The 24,410-nt window shown below is 41.3% G+C and overlaps 1 protein-coding gene across 8 annotated transcripts in view; it reads right to left on the bottom strand.

The window, feature by feature from the left end:
* The window catches only part of LOC108436868 (adhesion G protein-coupled receptor L2-like), a 172,879-nt gene that overhangs the window by 61,937 nt on the left and 86,532 nt on the right, over positions 1-24,410 (bottom strand). For all 8 annotated transcript variants that reach the window (XM_037547743.1, XM_037530822.1, XM_037547748.1 and 5 more), the window contains 4 exons: positions 23,358-24,158; positions 5,092-5,394; positions 4,327-4,430; positions 3,437-3,622 (listed from right to left, as the gene is read on the bottom strand). In XM_037547743.1, the coding sequence (XP_037403640.1) occupies positions 3,437-3,622; positions 4,327-4,430; positions 5,092-5,394; positions 23,358-24,158 (1,394 nt within the window). The remainder of the gene's footprint in view (positions 1-3,436; positions 3,623-4,326; positions 4,431-5,091; positions 5,395-23,357; positions 24,159-24,410) is intronic.

The following is a 24,410-nucleotide window of genomic DNA, read 5'->3' as shown; positions in this document are numbered from 1 at the left end:
CTGCACCACTCGGGAGCCCTCATAATTATGTGTTTTAATACTTTGAGAGCGTCTGCTTTTTAATAAGTGTGACTTTAACAGTTATATTTGAACTTATTTCATGGTATACCAGTTCATCATATATATCCTATTGAAATTTGTGGTCATAAATGGTCATAACCGGCATGTTCGAAATTAGCACAGATACTGCAACAATCAAACAGTGCGACATATGCTAGTTTAGCCTGGCTAGCTGAATGGAGCCAGGGATGTTTCAGTTAAACTTCTAAAAACACAGTAAAAAGTAAAGGAACTTTCAGAATAATAAGTCACTGTTAACCTACAAAAATAGCTTTCCATAAGCCCAGTATTAACTGTAGTTATCGTGTAGTAACTGGTTTGGCTGATCAATTCTTCATATATATGCACAAACAGTACTACACAAGAACCTCCCTGTTGATCTGCTGCTGCTCAAACTGTTTGCTAAATGCAAGAAGGAAAGAAACCAACAGCATTTTGAATCACTATTTCTCATTTTCATTACTACAAATTTTGTTCTTTGGTCCAAATTTTCAGCTGTTTTTCTTTTTCATAACACTTTTGACCATTTTTGGCAAAAACATCCCATCAGTTGAAATTTCAGTGCTTCCCTAGAAACTAATGTCTGTTTTATTTTTAAATATGATATGGCTGTTATTATCGGTTTTCAGACGTTTTAGCTCCTGAATATCAGTACTGGCAGCATCATTTTCCTATTAGGCCCTGACGTTCACACTCATCCACACACACATACACACAAGTTTGTCTTGCATTACATGTGAGGACTTCCATTGATTTTTGTACAACTGTAGCCGAGAAATACTACAACACCTAAAACCTAACCTTAACCTCATTCTTCAAAAGGGAGTCGTTGTGCTCCTTTTTTTACAAAAATGAATTCATGGTAAAAACAGCACATGCCCAAGTGAGGACCAGCAAAAAGGCCCTTATATAAAATCGTATGATGTCTTCACACACAGACACACAAGGTTAGAAATTAGAGGTTAGTAGAGTTTATACAGGTCCGGCATGTGTTTCCTTTCTTTTGACACTTGTTTAGAAAAACAAAAGCACACATGCATACACAGACTGAGTTAGAAGGGTTCATATAGGCACAGGGCATCTTTTCTCATGTTTTGATGCTTAGATACAAAGATAAAAGCCCACACGCACACAAACAAGTACAGAGAAACAGAAAAGACCAAGAATAATACGCACACAAACACACACATACATACATACATACCGCCCTTCCTCACATACACACCCACAGTTATAAGACATAAGAGCATATGAAACTGGCGGCTGCATCATCAAAGGAACATCAAGGTGCCACATTCCGGCACACACTCGTGTGGTTTGGAGTGTGTAATCAGAGCATCAGCACGGCCGGCCGAAGCCGAGCAGAAATGGAAGAAGCCCAGCCAGCCCATTTCCCCCGCTTCAATTAAAAGTGTCTTTGGAATACATCACCAGCTTACATAACTAAAACACCAGCACTGCTGAATCGCACACGGAGAGAGAGAGCGAGGAAAAAAACACGGAGATGCAAGTAGTGGACCGTGCATTCAAATGAAGCCCGAAAATCCATTAAACTCAATCCATTGAGCTGGAGGAGGTCATTTGTATTTGATGGTCAGGATAATTGTGCTATCTGGCGATATGATCGTTTTCGGACTCGCTCCATCAAAACAAAGTGCCCTTCTCCTTTTTCCTCCCTCTCTCTCTCTCTCTCTCTCTCTCTCTCTCTCTCTCTCTCTCTTTCTCTCTGTCTTTCTGTCTCTCTTTCTTTCTATACATTTTGCAAGTATAAGGACATTCACTGGCTAATAGGTTCACTCCAGACCAATCCTGCATAGGTGTGCAGAAGAAGAAAGGAAAATCTGCCCTGCCTTTGAAAAAAAAATTCCATCGCAAAATTACACCTACTTCATTTCCTTTACTCCAGACCGGCGCTTTCAGCAGTGAGCGTGGAGCACTGAGAGCCGGTCTTGAGGCCATATGAGTCAGTCTTTTTTTTTTTACCATTCTCTGCTAAGCCCACCACCATCCAATCCTTCATGTTGGATATCTGTGGCCTCTTGGGCTCCTGTAGAGATTCTCCTGTGAAAATATCTCCCTCCGCCACACGGCCCGGCCAGAGCCGCGTCTAGGAGGGCAATTACGCTCATGAAGGGGCCGCAGCTCCTTCCCTCTGCTTTTTTTTTAAGACGGTTCCTGGCCATTAGCAGGCAGCTTTTTACATCTGCAGCAGCAGGTGAGTCGGATGCGCTAACGCTATAATTACAGGGGAGGTGAGCTGAAGCAGAATTGGTGGGGGGCTTGAAGAAGAAGAAGAAGCCCTGGGGCCACAGAAGCCTGCAATAATTCCTACAGGCAGAGGCAGGCAAGAAGGAGTGGTCTTCCCCAGTGGAAAGAGAAAGAAAGCCTTCTCAAAAGAGAGAGAAGAAAAGGGATTCTGCTTTTTTCTGAAAAAGTCAAACACGCATGGGTTGGGTCATTGTTCAGGGAATCCATGTGGTCTGGCTGAATTCCACAGTGGCAGGAAAATGAGCTTTGGGAACTGCAGGGGCAATTGGGATCAGGAAATCCACAAATTCCAAATTGTAGAGGGCTCCAGGGTTCCATAAAGGTTGGTAGGTGTTGTGAATGGGGCTTAGCAACACAGAGGCAAGCAGGAACTGTCTGCACCCAAACATCATGCTACCAGGCAGACGCGCAAGGGGAGCCAATGTAGTCTTTTGACACGTACAAATTTGATTTAAATTTGACTTTTCAATTGGATTCACCTGAATCCTGTTGAATCGAGAAGGATTTATCAACATATAACAGCTATGCGCTAATCCTTTGGGTATACTCTTGCTTAGTATTTTTCCCAAAATAATGATTTTACAGCTTTCTTTTCCAAACTGTTGTTAAAAGTAGCCCAAATATGGCCCAAAACCTGGAAGGTTTGAGTACTGATGAGTGCTGACGTCACAATGAGGGCATAAAACAAACAAGGCTTGGCATTATTCCCAAAGTAGTACTGTCACTATAATTACCACAGATATTTACATGTGTGATATATAACTTAGATTTTTGCACACTGAAAAAAAAAATTTCTCATTTCTATCAGTCGTTTAAGAAAGCAAGTTGTCCCCAAACTTTTGACTGTCAAACTGAAATTCTTCTAAATGTTAACATAAGGTCCATCGTCAATGACCAAAAAACTTTTGAACACTGTAAAAAAAAAAAAAAAAAAAAAAAATGAAATGCATCTATAAGTAATACTAAGAGAGGCTGAAATATGGGAAATAATATTGTCATAATATGACTAGATACCCTTAAACATTACTGTAGGACAATGCAATGCATTTCCACTTATTTATAAAGCTCATAAGCTGCTGGTTGTTTTGTTGCGATTGTGTTTGTGTACCTTGTTAAAGCTGCGTCCGGCCGAGTCCTTCTCGCTGGGCCGGAGCTCTTGAAGCTGAGCATCCAGAATGTCCACCAGCTGCTCCATGAGCCGGACAGAAGAGCTGACATCTCCCGCGAACACGGGGCCCTGTGTGTGTCGGGCCAGTTCATTGGCCAGATTCGCCGCATTCTCTCCACTCCGGATCTGACCCAATTTAGAACCAAATGTGTGATTACGGGGACACAAATTACAGGTTGGGTAAATGAGGGGGTTTGGAATGGGGGAAGTGGGAAGCCATGTTGATAAACTTTGTGACAATTTGCAACAGAAAATTGGCCTGAGGAGTAAGTCTCTGGTGTGTAACAGCCTGAAGGTTAAATAAACACTTGTTGGCGTCAAATAACGGAACAAGGTTGTGCCTCCCATTCAGTGTGCATGAATTAAATGTTTTTAAAAGGCTGTTGCATTAAAAACTTGCTGTTTTACACATGAATATACATAATATTTTTAGTACATATGTCATTATAGGCAACATCAAATCCATATACATTTTTCAATTCATTGGTTGTTAAAGCAGACTGTAATTTTATATGAACATGTCTACATGTAGGTTATATGTCCGTATGAACTGTGCATTATAGAGTGTAGATTCCACAGTCTACATCATTACCTAAACAACAGTTTGATAAGAATGCTGTGGTTAGAGGAATGCTCAATGTGCGTTGGCGAGGTTTAGCCCTAGAACCCAATAGCAATAACAAAATTGGCTATGATTTTGTACTTGTAGCTCAATTCTTAAAAAATTCTTTCAAAAAGTATTTGTGTTCTTTTTTTGACATTGAAAACTTAAAAATCATATTTTAAAAATTACCACTTGAAAGATGCACACACAATCAATTGTTACTGACCTTTTGTGCCACTTGAGTGACCCAGTGGGAAGTGCAGTTGCTGAGATCTGGCCCTTTTGAGTTCCAGGTGCCACTTGAGGCTGTGCAGAGGAATGAGGCAATACCTGACCATGAAGAAGCAGAGAGAGAGAGAGAGAGAGAGAGAGAGAGAGAGAGAGGGTGAAGAGGAGCAAAAATAACACAATCACTGTCTAAACCCACCCTCTAAACTACTGTTTCAAAGCCAATCCCAAAAAAATGTCCAGCTGAATCAAATTAACAGTCAAGGGTGCAGCATGTAATCCAGTGTTTCCCAACCAAAAGGTCAGTAACAACAGAGGTTTCTGTTCCAGTTTCTGATCCAATTTCTGCTCCTGGAATTTGTATTCACTGGTAGGCATGACACTAGGTGGCCAATTAACTACATTTTAGTTAACTATGAGTGATTTCGAAATGAAAACTGGATTCAAGGTCTGAAATTTAAGGCCTCTGCCTTAGACAGTTAGGCCACCGAAGAACAGGTGCAGGAAAATACAAAACTGCATTGTGTGCAGTAAAACACTAGTTTAATCTACTGAGAAGCTGTCACAGCAACATAGAAACCCCCCACTTTAGCCTGGACAAAAACACAGTAAAATCACTAGTGTTAAATAAAGTCCTACAGTGTTAAATGGACACCCGCACAGTTCGTTCTAGCCTCGGTGGTACATAGTGTCCTCAAGTGATAACAGAACAAGTAAAGTTCACATTTCCTCTTACGTAAGTCTCTCACACACACATACACACCTTTGGTTCCTTTTGGACATGGTCGCTCCACAGTCATCCCCCTGTGTGTCTGCGGCCAGACGATGTCCCTGATCTCTGTGCTATCACAGAATCGTCTGCTGGAGGGGGGAAGGCTGGAAATGGTGGGGTCCATGGTCCCAGGATGCTCCATCACTGGATCCACCACCCCCTTGCCCTGCCTGGGGTCCGCTGTGACTGTCACATCAGCCATGCCCCGATGTGTGCTGCTGGTGGTGCTGCTGATGGTAGTTGTGGTCCGTCTGGGGAACATTGTGGACACCACGTTGTCCGGCACTGTCGACACTGCAAGACAAGATCGTTAGCGATCACTGTTATTGACTGTTAGCAACTGTTCACATACAACTTAACAGTTAGCATGGTTAGCATACATTTTTGGGCATTGCCTTTGCATCAAGGCAAAGTGGGGCAATTTTGAAGAATCTAAAATACAAGAATTCCTCATGTGTCATTTGCTAGTTTTTAATCATTTCAAAATGCAGAGAATACAAATAGTAAGACAAACCCTCTGTCGTATTTTTAGGTGCCTACAATATCTGGTTAAAATGTGAGTGCTGCTGCAATTGCAGTACATCATGGGAAGATGATACTGGGAATGGTGATAGTGCAAGTGAAGCTGATGGATGACAACTAGCAGAATGCAGTCATTTTCTGGCACAGTCGACCTACTGTCAGAAAATCTTTGCATATTCTTGCATGTAGCACAAGTGAGCATACATGATAGCCCACAGTCTGCTGTGGAATTTGGCAAAGAAACATCTTGCACAGTGAAATGTCAAACACATAACTACTGTTATCATACAGTTTCCAGGAAATTGGTGCCATTCAGAAATACTTGGGTATTGTAATAGACCAAAGGTCTTCGAATCCAGGCCTTGAATTCAGCTTCCAGTGCTAGATTTTGTAATCACTTCCAGTTAACTAACTGTTGATGTAACTAAATGGCCACCAAGAGTCATGCCTACCACTGATTGCAAAGTATAGGACCCCAAACTAGATTTTAATGTCTGGAGTTGAAGGCCTCTGCAAGAGACAATCAGAGCTTTTTTCTTTTTCCATTAAACACTGAGGTCCTGAGCCTTTTTTTTCTGAAATATATCAAGTCATCAAATGTTTAGTATATAAACCACTGTGTCTTCTTCTCTGATGATGGCAAGCTTCCCTTTTGATAATGATTTGTGTAAACTGCACTGGAGGTCTTCATGTGGCCTTTCCTTTCTCAGATGTGGCGCTAATTCAAAGCAGAAAGGCATTGCCACTGTCCAGAACACGCTGTTTCTTTTTCTCTCCACCACAAAGCTGATGGCCATGCAAATATTTAACTACACCAGCCTTTCATCCCCTGTACCACATTGTGCCCAGAACTCGGGAAAGGGGCATGAAATTCTGAAGCCTTATTCTGCTTGGACATCATCCCCTTTTCTGGAGCCACTTGGTTCTCTGAATGTCAGTGGCGAGAGACAAAACCAAGCTTTTATTTTATTTTTCTCCAATTCCATCTCTTCTCCTCTCTCCTTCCATCTCTCCTTCCCTCCATCACCCCAGTCAGCCAAATTCTTTGAGAAAGTGAATCTGAGGAAGCTAAAAATGCAAAGTCCTTGGGAAAAAATCCTGTGCATCACAGCAGAGATAAGAAGGTTTTGACGCTGTTCAGTCTGACATATTTAAGAGAATTTGTGATGAAGTGTGCAGCTTATATTTCAAATAACGCACACATGCACCCTCAAACCCGTCTCTCCTCAAAGAAAAGAAAGAAAAGGAAATGGCTCAACGCAGCTGGGCGCCAAGCCATGTTTGCTTCGTTCATGTATGTTAAGAGTGTTTGAGAGAACACTTCTGTCGGTGACGTTAACCATGCTGAAGCACGCTGCTAGGATAATGCCAGCAGAAGTGTAAATGTGTTTGTGGGTTGGCTGATTGCAGCTAAAGCCACTTGATCACTCGGATCATGCTGGCTAGAGCGCAGTGAGGGCCAATGGAATGTATAACTTGCTGTGGAGGGTGGAGAGCGATTTTGGAGGGAAGGGCCGTTTCGCATTTATTGCAACCCATCATCGGACACGGATCTCCATTTCCTCCGAGCCAATGCACATGCTGGGCCAGCGTCCAAGCCGCCAATCTGGAACATCTTTTCCTTTGTTCCTTTATTCCGGCCAAATATGCAGTTCATTATGCCCCCAAGTCCCTCCTCCCCATCTTCCCTCCCTATCACCCCTGCAGCAGCTCCACTTTTTTGCCTGAAAAAGGAAAGTAAGCTGGAACACAGTGACCCACTGGGCTGAAACAGTTGCTGCTTGTAACATCCTGACACTCTACTGATTATTCGAGTGATTAGTGCAACCAAGTAAGACTGCAACAGTAGGTAGATACTCATTCATGCACTCCCTTCACTTATTCAGTCCCTTCCATACTCACCATCTTTTCTTCTATGACAGAAATAGCATCACACATTTCACATTCTTAACATCAGTGGGTGATTATCAATGTCTACCCACTTTGGAGTATGCATACTCTGTTATATCAACTGCCAACAGTAACCCACTTAACTCATCCCTGAATGTAACATGCAAAGCTGTAGATAAAGTCCATATAAAAAGAGAATAAGCTGAAACACAAGCCGTGTGTGGGATAAAAATGTATCGTTATGTGCTTTTAAACCTAGTAATAGTGAAATCCTTTCCTCCATCTCAGCTTTCCAGAAAGATCACAAATGATACAAAGCACAAATTCATCAAACAAAGATGTTATCAAGTGGCTTCATGCGAGCCCAAGTCAAGTCTCAAGTCAGTGAGGTTCGAGTGTAGGTCGAGTCTCATGTCTTTAGTAGATAATCTGGCTTCAGTCTTGTTATTTGTTGCAGGCATTTCATTGTACAAAAATAAATCCATACTAACAACCTGCCAGGTGTGGGAAAACAACTTGAAATGGTTGTTTTTTTTAATATGATAGGGCCAAAGCTTAGACTGTTGTGCCACTCGGGAGCCGAAATGGCTGTTTAGGCCCTAGTTTGTATAGTAATGATGCTATTTTGTTAATGCAACAGTTAATCTAGCTAAGGTTTTTAAGAAATGAGATCTGCATCTTACTAAAACATCAGCTAAAATGCTGCATTTAATGTACGTAGAGCTTCATTAAAGCATTCTTCAGTACAGCATCATCTTAATGCTGTGGTGAGATGCAGGAAGACGACACTGAAGTAATGACAGAGGCTGAAATTTCATGAGCCTTAAGTCTCAAGTCTGAATCAAATTGAAAGTCAAGCAAGGGCGAGTCCTACTTGAATTTCGAGTCAGTCAAAATGCAACTCAAGTCCCCATCTCTAGTCCCTAGCATTCAGAAAACAGAGTTAAAAAATAACTACATTTTGGGAGCAGGAACAACAAGGAAAGCTCCTACTACTTCTGATTTCTAACTTTTGCTTCCTGTGAAGTTCTTATCTTCACTCTTCGTCTCTTAGAGTAGACCTCTATTCATCAAAAGGGCTTAAGCCTTATAGGTTAAAGCAGAAGCTGCCCAGAACTCTAGCTCAAGCTCTCAGAGTTCTCTCTGCCCTTAGCTTACAGTCTTTTCTCATTCTACAATCATGTGTTGAAGGTATGGGCCAAACTCACAAACTATACAATAACAAATATGTTTGGAAAGGTATGAAAATTCACACTGGATTCAAGACTAAATGAAAGGAACAGAGCCTGTGTCACAGTCTATTGTGAACAGAGTTTCTCAACTCAGCTTTTGGGACCCACCAGATCCCACATTTTTCCTCTAACCTAGCTCCCAGCACTCCTGTACTAGGTTCAGTTCAGTGTTCTTAATGGCTTGATACAGGCACTTTGGGAGCTGGAAAAGAGCAAAAATCTGGCAGCCCTCAGGGACTACATTGAAAAACACTACTTCAGAAGCTCACTAATGCAGATATAGTATACTAAAATCACTTAATCTCCATCTGGCATAACTACATCTTCCAAACTCCCATCGCTTGTCCAAACAGACAGCAATTCAGGGGCACTATCCAGCAATGTTCCGCTGCAGGCTTGAACATGAGGCCATTTATAACCTTACAACATCTCAAACAAACACTTGACTGACCATCACCTTGTGAGCACAAACAGAAAGTCCTATTCTCCTGTGAGAGCAGCAGATACCGTAGACAACTTGCTGACAAGCAAACATTAATATCATTGAATGACCCGTCATGCACCTATCTGACCCTGTCAGCCAATCCAAATGAAGATCACGGAATGCCTCTCAATCCCAAAGCCCCCTCTGGCCCTTCTTCTCAGCTTCCATTGAATTTTCTCTTTGCGTTGTCTACTTAAATGGTCTGCTTCAGCCCTAAAGCCTGAGGAAAAGGGGAAAAAGTAGTGGGGGGGAGCAGGGGGTGGCCAAGCAAGCGAGGTAAAGCGCCTGTCAGTGACCTAGCCTGCCTCACTGTTTCTTTTGACATCTCCTGTCTCGCAGCTCTACAATTTTCTTTTGATTATGCCGAACAATTTCACAGGCGGGCAGAAAGGAGGAATCTTAGGGCGTCATCTAGCAGCACTCTGCCAGAAAACGAGGCTCAATTAGCTGTCATTTCAAGAGCTGGTGAAGTCACTCTCCGTGGAAGAATCAGAAATCAAGGACATATAGTCCATCAGAGGCGAAGACCACTCAGCAACAGACGAACATTAGCAATAACACGAGCAGCGGGGTGAGTAGGCACACCGCATGCTGTGCTGACGAGTGGAATGAAAGCAAGTAAAGGAGGAGCAGTGAGCAGGGCATATAGGTTATCATTCATCTGCATAAAAGCTTAAGTGAACTTACCAACGGCTGAAGCAAAAACAGCACTGTCAAACCACTGTTAGCACTAAAACAGCATCCACGTTCTCGCTCGATTTCTTTGGGCTCAAAGTGAGTTCCTATACACAAAATGCAAATTTCATTTGCCCATTCTGCTTGTCCGAAAGTTCCTTCCATCTCGAGTCCCAGATGGCTGCCTTGTGAGGGAAGGCACAAAAGCAAGTTATTAAATGTGTGTGGAAACAGGCTGGCTGCGAGACAACAAGATAATAAAGGAGGGATCAGTGTGTGTATGTTTAGTCTGGATGAGGCAAATGATGCCCGAGTTCCTTAAGCAGCTACCAGATTTCAGCGGAAGTGTCACGAGAAAATAGGTGGCCTCAAAACAGGCAAGAGAAACTGTCACATTTGAAAAGTTCCTGAACGGCTTCCAAGGCACAGCAGTGTGGAAAGTCTTCTTTGAGGATAAGGAAAGGTTTGGGTTGGATTCTACCCCTTCTACCGCTTGAATTATTTGACATTGCTTGCTTTGCTACACCAGCCTGCATGAATGGGCATTAACCAGAAAAACAACACATGGCGAGACTACTCTCCAACTTTTAATGGGATTTAGGCTCTAAGTTGAATTCCAACTTTTAATACGTTTTAGGCTCTGGGATTAGATATGATTACAAATGGAAAGAACCCATTTTGATTTAAACAATGGGCAAATAACTCCCTCTTAAATGTCCTTTTGTCTCTTGGTTCTCCTTGTAAAGAAAAAAAAGAGATCACAGCCAAGAAAACATCAATGGTTCCAAGAGATTTTGTCATCTTATTTGTTTCAATACCGGAAATTAAGTGCTTGTCACACAGACCGAATATAAAACATAGACAGCATGTGCTCAGTAAATATGTGACATCAATACAGCCCAAACCGTGTCTCGCTCTACTGCGGTGAATAAATAGTCCTTGGGGGACAATTTATCAGCCACTCTTCACCCCTGCTATCGATCATGTGACCCAGTAGCTGAAGTCATTTATGACTGTTTCCTTGTGGATCCCGAGCTTAAATCAAACCATGATTGAGACGGATGTGTGTTTTACTTAGCATTTGTGAAGTGTTTGTTTTGCTAGCTGTCTCCCGAAACGACTCCGGGGCCCATTCTTTACAACGGCAGAGCTGAAGTCAGCTGATACAGTTGACCTCAACTAACACCTGCCACCCACACCTTTGGTTGTTAGCAGCCACTCGCATCAAAGCAAGCAAGCAGCACTTCCACCAGTAGCTGACGGCATGCAATATATGGGTGTGATGAGAAACACCTGTTTTCCTTTTTTTGGGGAGAAAAAGGGTTTAAGGGGTGAATCATTCCCTCATTACCCAGTGTTACCTGTGCTACCGAGAGAGTGAACTTAGCAGCAGAAAAGTTGGCCAAGGTTCAAAAGTACCAAACCTGCTGTGAAGAGAAGACCAAAAACAGCACCAATAAAATTTCAACTGCTAGAAGAAAAATTCAAGGTGAAACTAGAGCTGATACCACTTGGCTGATACCAGTAACACTTTCACAAAGAAACCCAAGCTGTATCATTTGTGTGCAAATAAAGCTATTTAAACTAACAGAACTGCAATACTGTATAATACTTAACTAGCTACCACCAAAACTTAGCTAGCGTCTTGTGTTAATGTTAGGCTACATGTGGTTACTACTGTTTTCATGTAATGTACATTACTTCACTTTATGTTGTGTTGAGGTGCAAGCACTTTCGTTATATTTCAGTCTATATTTGAACAGAATCTGATCAGTTTTATTTGGTCTTCTAAAACCCAAACCAGTATTTTTCTGTTGGTTTCAGCTCGATGTCAAATCTACATGTAAATTCAGGGCAGTCTTAGCTAAAACTCAGTAATTACTGGCTGATTATCTGGTGTAATCATACATACATTTTCAGGTTCAACAAATGTTTTGATTCTGAGGTCAAAATTCCATTTGATTTTAACATTTTATGTGTTAAAATGTCTTCATTGTATTGATTGTGTATAGATACATTGATAGCGATTGCATGCTACAACAATTCATTTGGCTTTATATCAAAATCTTAACATGTGATACAGTTTTAAAGTCCATTCTTTGAAGCTGACTGAATTCATTACACACTTAAGGTATTTGTGGTTTTAAAATTCTTGCAGTATTAAAAGTGATATTTTATACACATTTTTTACCATTTACAATTTCAGTTTGCTCAGCAAACAATTACTAGGTCAGTATAATTATCAAATTACATATAATACCTTTCTCTCAAATCACAAACATTGATAATAAAAAGACATTTAGGACGAAACCTTGTCCCACCTTTAAACCATACTAAGAATAATACAATTTCAAGTGTAAAAAGTACAAGCATTCCTGGGCCATTACAGTGGGAAGGACTGTGTAATCTCAGTCTGGAACAAATCCAAACACAGCACTATAAAAAACGAACATACTAGTAATGATTCATATTAATGATGCAGACTTTGTTACTCAAGTGACAACCCCAGTGGCGTGGAACTGTTTTTGTTGATCTACCTCTCAGAGTGATTACTACAGGATCTTAACTGAATACAGATGGGCATTTGTTTCACAGCTTCCACCACTGTTTTCCTCGTAAAAGATAATTATAGACTGGAAATCGCTCCTCACTACACTTATTAATTTCTATCTTATTGACTACTGCTGCTCATAAAAGGCCTTCAGAGAACAACACATTTAGGATTTAAAATGAAGATCTTCGAGGATGCACCCAATTTTTCAAAAAGGGCTGTCTCATCCTCCATACATGTTTATGTATGTAGACGCATATAAAAGTATGTGGACGCTCCTCCTAAGTACTGAGTCCAGTTTCAACCATAATCTTTGCTAAGCAAGCACCAATCTCCACAGACAAACAATGGCAGTAGAATGAGTCGTAGAAAGAGCTCAGTAACTGTAAACATGGGGATCAGAGGATGCCACTTTTGCCAAAAGTCAGTTTGTGAAATTTCTGTCCTGCTATTTCTCCCATTCTAACTGTGAGTATTAATACAGTAAAACAGAAGCACTTAAGAGCATCATCAGCTTCGCCACAAGCAGTAGTCTGCGCAAAAACTCACCAGAGCACAGTTGCCGAATGCCGAAGCACATAATTCACATAAATCTAGTTCTAATCTGCCTCTGGAAGCAACAGCAGCACCATAGCTGTGCTTCAGGAGCTTCATGAAATTGGTTTCGATAGCCGAGTAGCTGCACATAAGCCCAAGATCTTAATGTGCAATGCCAAGCGTCAACTGGAGTGGTCTAAAGCAAGCCACCAGACTCTGGAGAAGTCAAAACGTTTTCCCTGGATTTATAAATCACATTTCACTACCTGGCAGTCTGATGGACAAATATGACAGAATACATAGTGCCAACAGTGAAATTTGAAGGCCCTAACTGTTGCTGCTGTATTACAATTCCCTGTGATTTCATGTAATGTATTACTCTGTAGGAATAATCAAATAACAACACTATATGTTTCTGCCAGTCCTATGAAACAGACACTTACCATCCTGTCATCACTTCACACTAACAGGTGTTTGCTGCTCCCCAACTACCAAATGTGAGCAATTAACAGACGGACTACTATGCTCCTATCGCAGCCTTTCAAAAGACCAAAGGCAAATACAAGTCTGGTGCACTGGTGCCAGCCGGTCTTCGGGGAAAAAAAACTGATTTACAAGGCCAAGACACAGCTTATTAACCATGGAGCTGACGCTCTGCCTCTAGACAAACACAAAGTGGATGAGACAGAGAGAGCGAAGGCAAACAGGGAGGCTGAGAGAGGAAAAAAGAGCCGGAGCCCAGAGAGAAAGGCAGAATAAGCATAATGTCTGTTTCTTTTTCAGGCTGCATTGTGTTCTGCTGGTTGTTTTCTCTGAATGTTTCATTTCCACTCCAAATGCCTCTCACGCTCTGACGCCACGGCAACGGACCTGGCAGCCCTTCCTCGGGAGGTTCTCTCCTCAGGGCCACAACCTCTGACCTTATCTGACTCACTTACGGGCCACAATAATGGCTCTAAATGTGTGAGTGACACATACCAAGATGCGCTTTGTTGTCATTCATTCACCAATGGACTCAGTGATTGCGCAAACAAGGCAGGACGTGGCAGGATGTCAGTCAGTGGCTGAATCTTTCTAAGCCTGCATGAGGCTCTATACTTACTGATGAAATTAATTAATTTTATGATTTCATTCTTTGGCTGTAAGATCAATACGGCCTCCGAGGCAAATTCATTTTCTCTATACACCTCGTATTAATTTGAAAATGCTCCTGGAAATTATTGGCGCTTGTGATTACAGCTCTTTAATTCTTCGGGCCAAGGTAAGGCTGTGTGCTCGTGCATTCCAGACAGACTCTTTGAAGTGTCACTGTGAGCTTTTTCATTCATTGGTACTTAGGCATGCATTTTATTGGCAGCCTTCTGCTAGAAATGCCCTCAGAAGATAAGCCATCGTTATGATTCCTTTTTTTCAGGCCATCTTTTCATTCCTGTCCAGGCAATAAGACAACAATTCCAAACCCCAGCAAGGGACAATAATGCCTACCACTGGCTCCGAATGTGGTAGCAGCCAGTGTGGGGAAAGAAGTGCTTTGGTTTCACCAGATGCCTTCTCGAATCAGCCAAATGTTTTAGTGTGACTGTACTAGATATCAACGCATCTGATTGCGTACATTACTATAAAGTCCTGGAGAGACATGAGACTGTTTTTCATAGTGCAATATTTTTTCTTAAATAACAATCTCATTATAAATCTCTCCTCTTGAGTAAACATGGTATAAGACAATGTAGAACAAGCTGCAACAATGGAGTGTAGCAGATTGCAGCATAGAAAAAAGAGAATACTTAATTATTGGCACATGTTTTATTGGCAAGGCTCCGAGTATGAATGCCGTAAGAATATAAGCTATTGTTATGATCGCCTTTTTAAGCTAAGGATTCATTCCTCTCCAAGCAATGAGACAACAATTCAAAACCCTAGTGAAAGACAACAATGCCTAACACTGGCTCAGAATATGCTTTTATTTTAGTGAACAAAAGTTTTTGTGCCTGTGTATAAAGTATTAACAACTAAGACTGCACAGATTACTGACAAGGCCTAGAACAACATGAGACAATTTCACAGTGAAATTTCTACATCTTTGTACATCTTCTTTCTGAGCTGTATACAGCACAAGAAGTGTAAGACTATGGGCTAACACTTTACATGAATCCTGCTATGTAATGCTGACATAACCATGCCATAAACATCTCATGGTAGAGTCAGTTGGTATAGTGTAGTGGGCAACACCTCTGCCTTCTATGCTGTAGACTGGGGTTCAATCCCCACTTCAGTAAGCACTATACTACTATACTACACTATACCAATAAGAGTCCTTGGGCAAGACTCCTAACACTGCCTTCGCTTACCTGTGTAAAATCATGTAAGTCGCTCTGGATAAGATCATCTGCCAAATGCCGTAAATGTAATGGTAGAGTCGAATCCAGTCAGGAGTTGCCATGACAGATTATGTCCAATAATATAACGGTGTCGTGTTTCCATTATTGGCAATTGTCATGACATATATTATAATATTTGATGTCCTGACAGCTAACTAATGCGCACTTGCATGCGGCATAATCTTTCATGATATCACACATTATGGCATCTGTCATGACATATTTATAGCATGGTCATGTCAGTATGGAATGGGCCACAGTGATGTATAATGTGCAGCAGACTGCAGGAAAAAAAGCATTAAGTAATTATCAGTACATGTTTTATTGGCAGACTTCTAGTAGAAATGTCCTTAGAAGATAAGCAATTCCTATTATTTATTTTTCAGGCCGTGGTTTGGCAAAGAACACTTCCAAACCCCAACCATGTGTGCCAACAGCCAGGATGGCAAAAGCACTGCTTTTGTTTTAGTGGATGTCTTCTTGAAGCCTTTGGCTGGAAACAGCTAACACTGCATAAATTACTGACTAGGCCTATAATAACACAAGACTTTTTGATGGTGAAGTCACAATCTTCTTGTAAATCCTCTGTCTGGAGTGTATATATACAGTGCAAGTAGTGTAAGACTATGGAATGAGCCTCAATGATGTACCATGAAGTGTGGCAGATTGCAGCACAGAAAAAAAAGATTACTTAATTATCATGGTTCCTGACATTGAGAGGAACTACAGTACAGCACTCATAATCCATTAACGCATGTCTCAGCTGTTCACGGCCAGGCGGCGGCCAGTGAAATGTAATCCAAGTCTCCGAGCCACATTCCAAAAATGCTATTCTGCGTAAAGAGAACTCCAGCGCTATTGCTTTTGCTTTGCCAGTGTCAAAAGACATGTGTATTGTGACACAGCTCCGGTTCCAAGCCAAGTTTAACAACCTCCCCATCCGGCGCTGTTATCGTCACAGCTACAAGTGGCCTCGCATGCTGTGAGCTTGAGAGCTGGTCTTCAATACCACACCAGGAGATAAAGGCTTCAGACAGATTCTTGTCACATATGTTACATTAGCATTTTCCTTTGAGGGACAGGCGTTAGCATCAGAGCTAAATCGTTATATGGATAAAAAAAGGCTAGTGCCCAGTGGCAGTAAGGTGCATGTTCCCTTTTGTGTGAGTGCGTGTGGTTGTGATTCTGAGTGTGTGGTGTATAAATTACGCTAATGACTCAGGAGCCATTCTATATCAGTATTCACCCCTGAGGAACATCAGAATTATCAAATGAGGCCTATGGACAGTGCCATTTTCACACTGACACCGTTTTTTTTTGCTTGTGTGTTACAGGCCTAGGACTTTGATTGGGATTAAATGTAGGATAATGCTTTCTTTTACAGGTGCCTAAAATGGCTAAAATGGTGAGTTCCAAGATTATATCGATTATATTGATGTGTCAAACAGGTTCCAGCTATTAATCAGATTTAGGACATGGTAAAATGTCATTTTTGGATAGTTATTCGGACTAATAAGGTGGTAAGTACAAACATCTTCACAATGAATTTGTCTGTAATGTCATATGAAAGTACACTGGAGTATCAGGTAGGTAAATATGTGGTAAAGAGGATTTACAAAGACATACAAATCTTACATAGTCTGTACCTGTTACTTTCTACTTGGGCTGTATGTTGTGTAAGCATGTTTGTAGTTACCACCTTGGTAATGACTAAATTACGAGATATTTTTATGCTCTTTATCTGCTTAAAAGTTCAAACCTGCTAGATTCTACATCGTAATTTTAAAATACCATGTTACCCAAAACCTACAATGCCTGTGCAAGTCAGAGACTCTTCATTTGTTTAGTTTCCAGTCAAATCGGTAATAAAGTACAAGCTATCCATTTTTCAGGAATATATCTGATGCAATTAGGAATAGATAATACACTTGCATAAGCAACAGGAAAGTCAAAGTAAAACAGGGGTTTCCAAAACTGGAGTTCAAGAAATAATTAAAAGTTACGGATTAAATGGGGCCCCTGACAACTATGCAACTCCAGAAAGACCACCAACACTACCCCATCAGATAAACACTACTTAAAGGTTTCATATCTGAGAGAATTGAGAAAATCAAGCTTTTGCTTCAAATCCAAAAATTCCATAAGTGTTTCTGTCCATCCTTCCACTGTGAGAAGACACCTCAACACTACGAGTCTGAAAAGAGGTTTGGGGTTATTTGGATCATCAGAAGCACAAAATTAAACCAACATCTAAGACTGAACTCTGTATGTGTGGAAACTTATCCCGGCTGACCTATTTGAATGAAACTCTCAAGTATTTCAAAAAAGAATGGAAGTTGTAATAAAGGCTAAAGGTGGAAACGCTAAATACTCAAAATGTTAGTTGAGAAGTTTTCAGTTGAGGCGTTTGTGTAATTTTCTGTTAAACGTCTGTTTTCTGATTTTTCTTTCCTGACACTGAAAATGAATAACTTCTACTTAATGGCCATTTTGACTGGAAATTAAATAACTGTTACATTTGACTCTTACCTTTGTACGTAGAGCTGAAATACTTTTGAGTTTGTACAGCATACATACCTGGTTAATACCTAGAACGCAGGGTAATTTATAAGAAAGTGCCACTAAAGCTAGAAAGGTGTAGGCATTAGTGGTGCTTTGCTTTTTAATGTTGTAATATTTCTTTTTTGCTTTTTTATTATTGAATGTCAAAGAAACCTGAGGACAAATTAGCCTTTAGAGCAGGACCAGGCAGCATTTTACTGAACGCCTTATAATTAGGCATGAAATGGAAACTCAGCCCACAGCACTCATGATGCAATATCATGTTACAATATTCCCGCATCATTCAATATTCGCTATAAACACAACACTCTTTGTACCCAGATAGAGGCATCACATTACAATATACCCACAATATTCAATATTCACTATGTACAGCAGTTGTGAGGGTTAAGCTTTCTTATCGACTGCATATTAAAAACAGCACGAGAAACTGTTCAAAACACAGCAAGGAAAATAGTGGCCCAAGCTGCAGGATCAAGTCGATACGTTTCTGTCAAAGTTTTAAACCCAGCCACAGACGCAATTTCATGACTCAATATAACAATGGCTTTATTGTATCATGCTACTCTATTCAGCAATATTTGAGTCAACATTACTGTAGCCAGCCTAATGCTTATTCATAAATCCATGAAATACATAGAAACGATCTAATTCAAGCCTCAAACCTCTATGCCTTCAGTCTTTTTTCATGCCATTCAGTCAGTGCTTTGTGCACAAGCATTGTTGAAGGACTTAACCATGAACTTCTGCTTAGTGAACCTTAATGGGCAACTATCAGTTTTATCTATGCCTTGAACGCTTTTCATTTTGAGGGAAAGACACATTATTTCAGCGCCATTAGATTCCCTTTCAGAACGAGCCACTTTATTACGATCTATAGTGAGAGCGACAATAAAACATAATGGCATTTACAGTTTAAGTAGCTGGAGGTGCAGAGCAGGCTAACCTTGTAAACATTAACCAATTAATTTCATTTATATACTGAGGAATGGCTGCTTTGGAGCCTCCATATAATTGATCAGCCAACTCCCTGCAAAGCTGGAATACTTTAAACTGGAATCTCTTTTATTAGTCCCATTGTCTGTGGCAAAGGCAGCAGATCATACGTTTCGGTTGGGTTCCTTGCTTTTATAGCAAACAGACAACTTTCACATGCATAAGTTCATGAAGTGTCACTTACTCCTGACAGTCGTCTCGCTACGTGTGAACTTAGAGCTCCAACACTTGTTAAACTATCGCAGAGTCGTCTCGGAGAGGCATCTTGAGGTGTAAGCAAACAGGAAAAAATTGAAGCTTGTCATTGGAAACGCTTGGCAATCTCGGCTGTTCTTTGTCACGCCGCTGTGATCACCCGCGGATGGTAATTATGATAATTCTGTTGTTAATCACATTTACATACGTGCAAGCGTCAGAGCGAAAGTGGGCTGTTTGCATGCATTCCCTCTCACGCGTGGTGGGCCCATTAAAATTCTAGTGTCTAGATCGACTTAATTGCAGCTTGTCGGAGGCTGCTCCCAGACTAGACCTCTGTTAACGCAGAAGATGGAGCAAAGCACAGATGATGACAAGGCTGACATGTACACAATAACCCAGAAATGGCCACTATTGTAAATAAGAAAAAATTACAATTACACAATTGCGTTTGGGCCACCTGACCCAAAGTTTTATTACACACTTCGATAATCTAAGAACAGCTCAGCCAGTTGACACGCATATTCCTGTAGTTGCCGAATGATAAGCTTTAGTATGTAATACTTCTAGGATTTTAAAGACGTAAGAGTTAAGTAGTAGTCAATCAGCCAAAACAGTCTAAATGTTGCTTCTTTAATTTTACACTGGAGGTGATGGGATCCTCAATGATGTCAGAATCATATTGGTATTGGAACATAACTGCCTAAAGTAGTTAACATTATTGGACAGATGTTTGACCAGTATTACAAACAGATATTTGGTGACATATTTACTGTGATCTAGATGAGCAAAATGTTAAGTGACACAGGACTACTTCTTGAATTTTATTCATTTTACAGCATTTGAAACCACATGCAAATAAAAGTTATGTGTAATGTAATCCAGGTAAAATAGTCAATTTCTACATTTTTAAAATGTTTATGTATTGGTAGATATGTGAATAAAAAAGTTAGGAGCACAAAAAATCTGCATTGGATAACTGTTTAGCTTTGATCAATATTTCAATATTTCAAAAAATATTTTATTTTGTACGCATTGTACTATAGAAATGTAGAACGATTAGATGACACTGGACTACTGCGGTGAAGTGTCTATGCTATTCTTTTTATTATATTTTTAATCCACTAAATAAAAATGCTGTGTTTCTCTGTAATGTTAACTCGGGTAGATTCAGGATTGGGATTGGCAGATACATACATGAAAAGCATTAGATATCGAGATTAGTCCACAATTTCCATATCGGTGCATCCCTATGAAAAATAGTAGAAATCGACATATAATTCCTATATTGGCTCATCCTTCCAAAATCAAAAATTCCAAATATCAGCCCACAATACCCATATCACAAAAACATCAGATAGTAACCTTGGCCCACAATTAATGCATTCCTAAATAAAAAAAAATAGATCTTGATTAAAATAAGCCAAATGGTCGTAAAACAAACAAAATATGTGATATCAACACAGCTGCTATCCTTAAGTTTGCTTTTTCTCGCAAGAACTGATTGATGTTGATGCGGTATACTTTATTTATGTGCAACCACTTAACACATTTTAATCATGTAAAGTCAAAGTATTGGGTTTTCCAGTGTATCAGCATCAGCCTGTAATTCACATTTCACTGTGTCCAATCTAAGAAGTACCTGCAGCTTATATCCCAGAAATTCAAATGTACGTCTAAAATATTCCCATTTAGGGCAGTTATGCCGATGAGTTTGCCTCACAACATGTGCCTGGCTGCCACTGCCAGTGCTACAGGCAGATGCCAACTGGTCGTTAAGTTGTTTGCTAACTATTCTTTTTTTTTCGAAAGGCAGAATGTGACATTTGACTGAGAAAGACACACTTGGGGCTTGAGTGATAACAGATAAATGTGATGTGAAACTCTCCAAGCACAAAATGCTGGCAGCCCTTGACAGATGTAAACAGATGGGAAATACATCCAACAACTTATGAATCTTTCGTTTAAAAGTCAGACCAAGTCCGAATCACAAGTGGGAAACTCAGAGAGAGCTGGACGCTGCACAAGCTTACATCACTGACCTTTCACATCCTTCACATAGGAAGACTGTGAGTGCATGTACTGTTCCAAAATAACTGGAAATACACCACAAAACTGCAGTGTGTTTAAAGTTTGTACTTCACCTTCGACTTAATTAGGAGCATTGTTTTTGATGTGACCATTCTTCATCAGACCTCTGATTTCTGTCCTCTGCTCAAACACAGTAGTTAACATTTTCAGTGGAAACTGAATGCATCATTTGACGGAATTGCATGGGTAGGCTGCCCATTCAAAACAGCATAATTCCACATCAAATCATGAAGAAAGGGGAGATTTTTGGCACACCTGTAAAGGAGCCTGGAGACGAAAGCACTCTAGAGAATGTACGTTGGGTGTTTATAAATCTCTGACACCACTAATGTTGGTCATTTTCTTACAGATGTTTTCTTTAAATGCTCAATAGCTTTATAACCATGACTTAAATTTGGCTCAGCCTTAGTTGTACTAGTATTACAAACGTTCAAAGGCCTAATTCAGTAGTTTCCAAGGCTCACAGATTCGACATGAAATGAGGCAATAGGTTATTTGCATGGCATGCCTTCTTCGGCACACTGCTGTTCTTTGAGTAATATTGGCATGTATGCATGGAAAGGTTGCCACTTTTGAGAAGTCTAATGCTGCCCCTGGGGCAGAGTGGACAGCGGTGAAAGCGGCTGCCAGGGTTTACTGCTTTGGGAGGGGAAGGAGTGCCTGGGTAATTATGCCTATTATCCTGCTGATAGAGGAGCACTGTCTGGTGACACATCTGGCTCCTCTCAGCTCTTAAGAGGTGAATTTCAAATCCATCTAACAAATGGCCCTCGATAATTGAGCTCTTCTTCACCGTGCAGTCATCCCTCCAACCTTGTCACCGGCGCTGATTTGTGGGCCTTGCTGGGCGCAGGCTATATGTTTGCCTTTCGCACTTGCCAAATGATGTCGGGGATTGTCCAAATCTCTTTCGAATTGTATTCGCCAAAGCACCTGATGAGGTAGCCATAGCAACGGGCATCACAATCTGTTAAAGAGCTGGAGGAGAAGGACGGTCATCTCTAGGCTCCCCAGCGCATTTGCACAAGACAGCGATAGCATATTTCACATCGCAACGGGCCACATGAGAGCCAAAGGAAGGTTAACAGGGCCATGCTCATAATAGATGGGCGCAGGGCCCCGAGATTAGACACTTGATGAGGTCGGAGCCTCTTTATGAGTGAAGCCGTCCGGCTCACAGCTCTTCTCACCAATAATCACCATTTGCAGGCGGCTTGGCTCATAACAGCAGTGGAAATCAGCCCATGTCTTGTGTTTCCTAAGCCTGTCATTTTTGTTTACAAGCGGAGCTTCTCCAGAGGACCAGTACTGACCGCTTCTCCTCCAAGTCGCACTTGTATCACAATTCTAAATGAAGGCCCAGTCATCTTTGACATATCCTAGCACATTCAGCACAAGCTCACACTTGCGTACACATTTTAAAAGCACAAGCGTGCAGTCCAAACACGGTCTGCATTCACATAACAAGCCTTATTGCTCAATTCTGAATTTTCTCTCAGATTCAGTCTTTATGCTCTGAAAATGACTTTAATGTAAAGTTACACATATCTGTTATTGGAAGGACTCACATGCATACGTTTTCCAAATCAGTAAAATTATATCCAAGATTGCTGATATGAAAAATAGCCAATCTGACCGTTTCCATCATGGACACATATCTGACATGTATCCGATGTCACTTCAAACCTAAAACACATTGAGAGCTGTGTGAACACAAAAAATCTCTTCAAATCAGATTCGAACCACTTTTATATAAGGTGCTCCTAGATTAAACACATCTCCAGTCAAGCAGTTATACTGAGCACATTCAAATTTCAGGGTTTTTGTTTTCACCAGTGCACTTCAGTGTGCGTGTATATAATTGTCATCATCATTCAATATCAGCAGCAGCTAACTGATGAAATTATGCGTAAACATAAAAAAATCGCAATTGAGCAAGAAAGCCAAAGAAAGTTAACACAACCAAAGTGGTATAAATCTGATTGAAATAGATCAGATTTGTGTGTTCACTGTACCATTTAAGGAAAACAATCAGATTTTCACCATTTTAAACCTATATATGAGTTTAGCCTTGATGAGGTCTGATTTGAATCTGATTTGAAAAGAAAATCAGACTTTTGTGTTGACAGAGATGAAGGCCTTACCTTCATCAGGGTCAGGTGGCCCGAACTCCAAGTCGTATCTCAGGACGAAAAAGTTATTCCACACATAGAGCTGGTTGTCCCGTGGGTTGTAATCCACGGCAGCAATGTACTGGTACTGGTTGGGGAAGGGAATATCGGCATGCTCGCCTTGGCCCAGTCGGGTGTTGTAGATGTAGTCGATGTGGCTGCGGCCCGCCTCACTCTCGTTCTCCTCGTAGGTGGAGCGCACCACATGCAGCACGCCACACACCATGAAGGCATTGGAGGCCGAGCGCTTGTCATAGGTCGTCTCCCAGGTGGCCTCGAAGCGCAGCGTGTAGGGGTTCAGCTGGCTCAAGACGATGCGGCCGTTGTTCTGTTCGGTGGCATAGATGACCCACAGCCCCCGCTCATCCACCGCCAGGTCAATGTCTGTCTTGCCTCCCCAGCGGTAGGGTGATGTATCGTGGTAGTTAGCGTTGGCCACGATGGCCTCTCCACTCTTGATGCGTGTGCGCAGGTCAAACTTGACAATGTTCCTGGTACGCTCCTTGTTGAAGAAGACGGCACCGTCATAGGCCACGAAGCCTGTGCCATCCACTCTGTGAGGGAGCTTGTATGTGGTCGTCTGTCGGCCATTCCGGAAATCATCCAGAGAGCTGTACTCTATCAGGGTGTCCGTGCGGTATGGGGTCCAGGGCATGAAATAGATCTTGTCGCCTGCCTGCAGGGGGTCTTTGCACCAGGCACCCGCTTGCTGCTCCGCCTCAAACACAAAGGCGGGCTCCCCCACTGCTTTCAGCGTCCCGGGGCAAATGAAAACTGAAACAAAGGCAGGAAAGTGAGACACAAGGTTAGAAATGCAAATGTTCCTGAACTCTATATTGATTTTCTCTATGGGTATTCTTTGACTCCGAGGTGTGGGAGTGTGTGTGTGTGTGTGTGTGTGAGACAGTGGTCTCCAAGCCTGCTCCTGGAGATGTATATCTCCAGTCTTAATCCACCACATCTGATCTAACAAACGATTCTTCAAAAATCTTCATAAGTATTTGATTAACCCTTAGAAATGAGTTA

This window comes from Pygocentrus nattereri, chromosome 2 (genome assembly GCF_015220715.1).
Source record: "Pygocentrus nattereri isolate fPygNat1 chromosome 2, fPygNat1.pri, whole genome shotgun sequence".
NCBI lineage: Eukaryota > Metazoa > Chordata > Actinopteri > Characiformes > Serrasalmidae > Pygocentrus > Pygocentrus nattereri.
The sequence above is the reverse complement of the archived record's forward strand: the minus strand, read 5'-3'. Positions and strand labels throughout refer to the sequence as shown.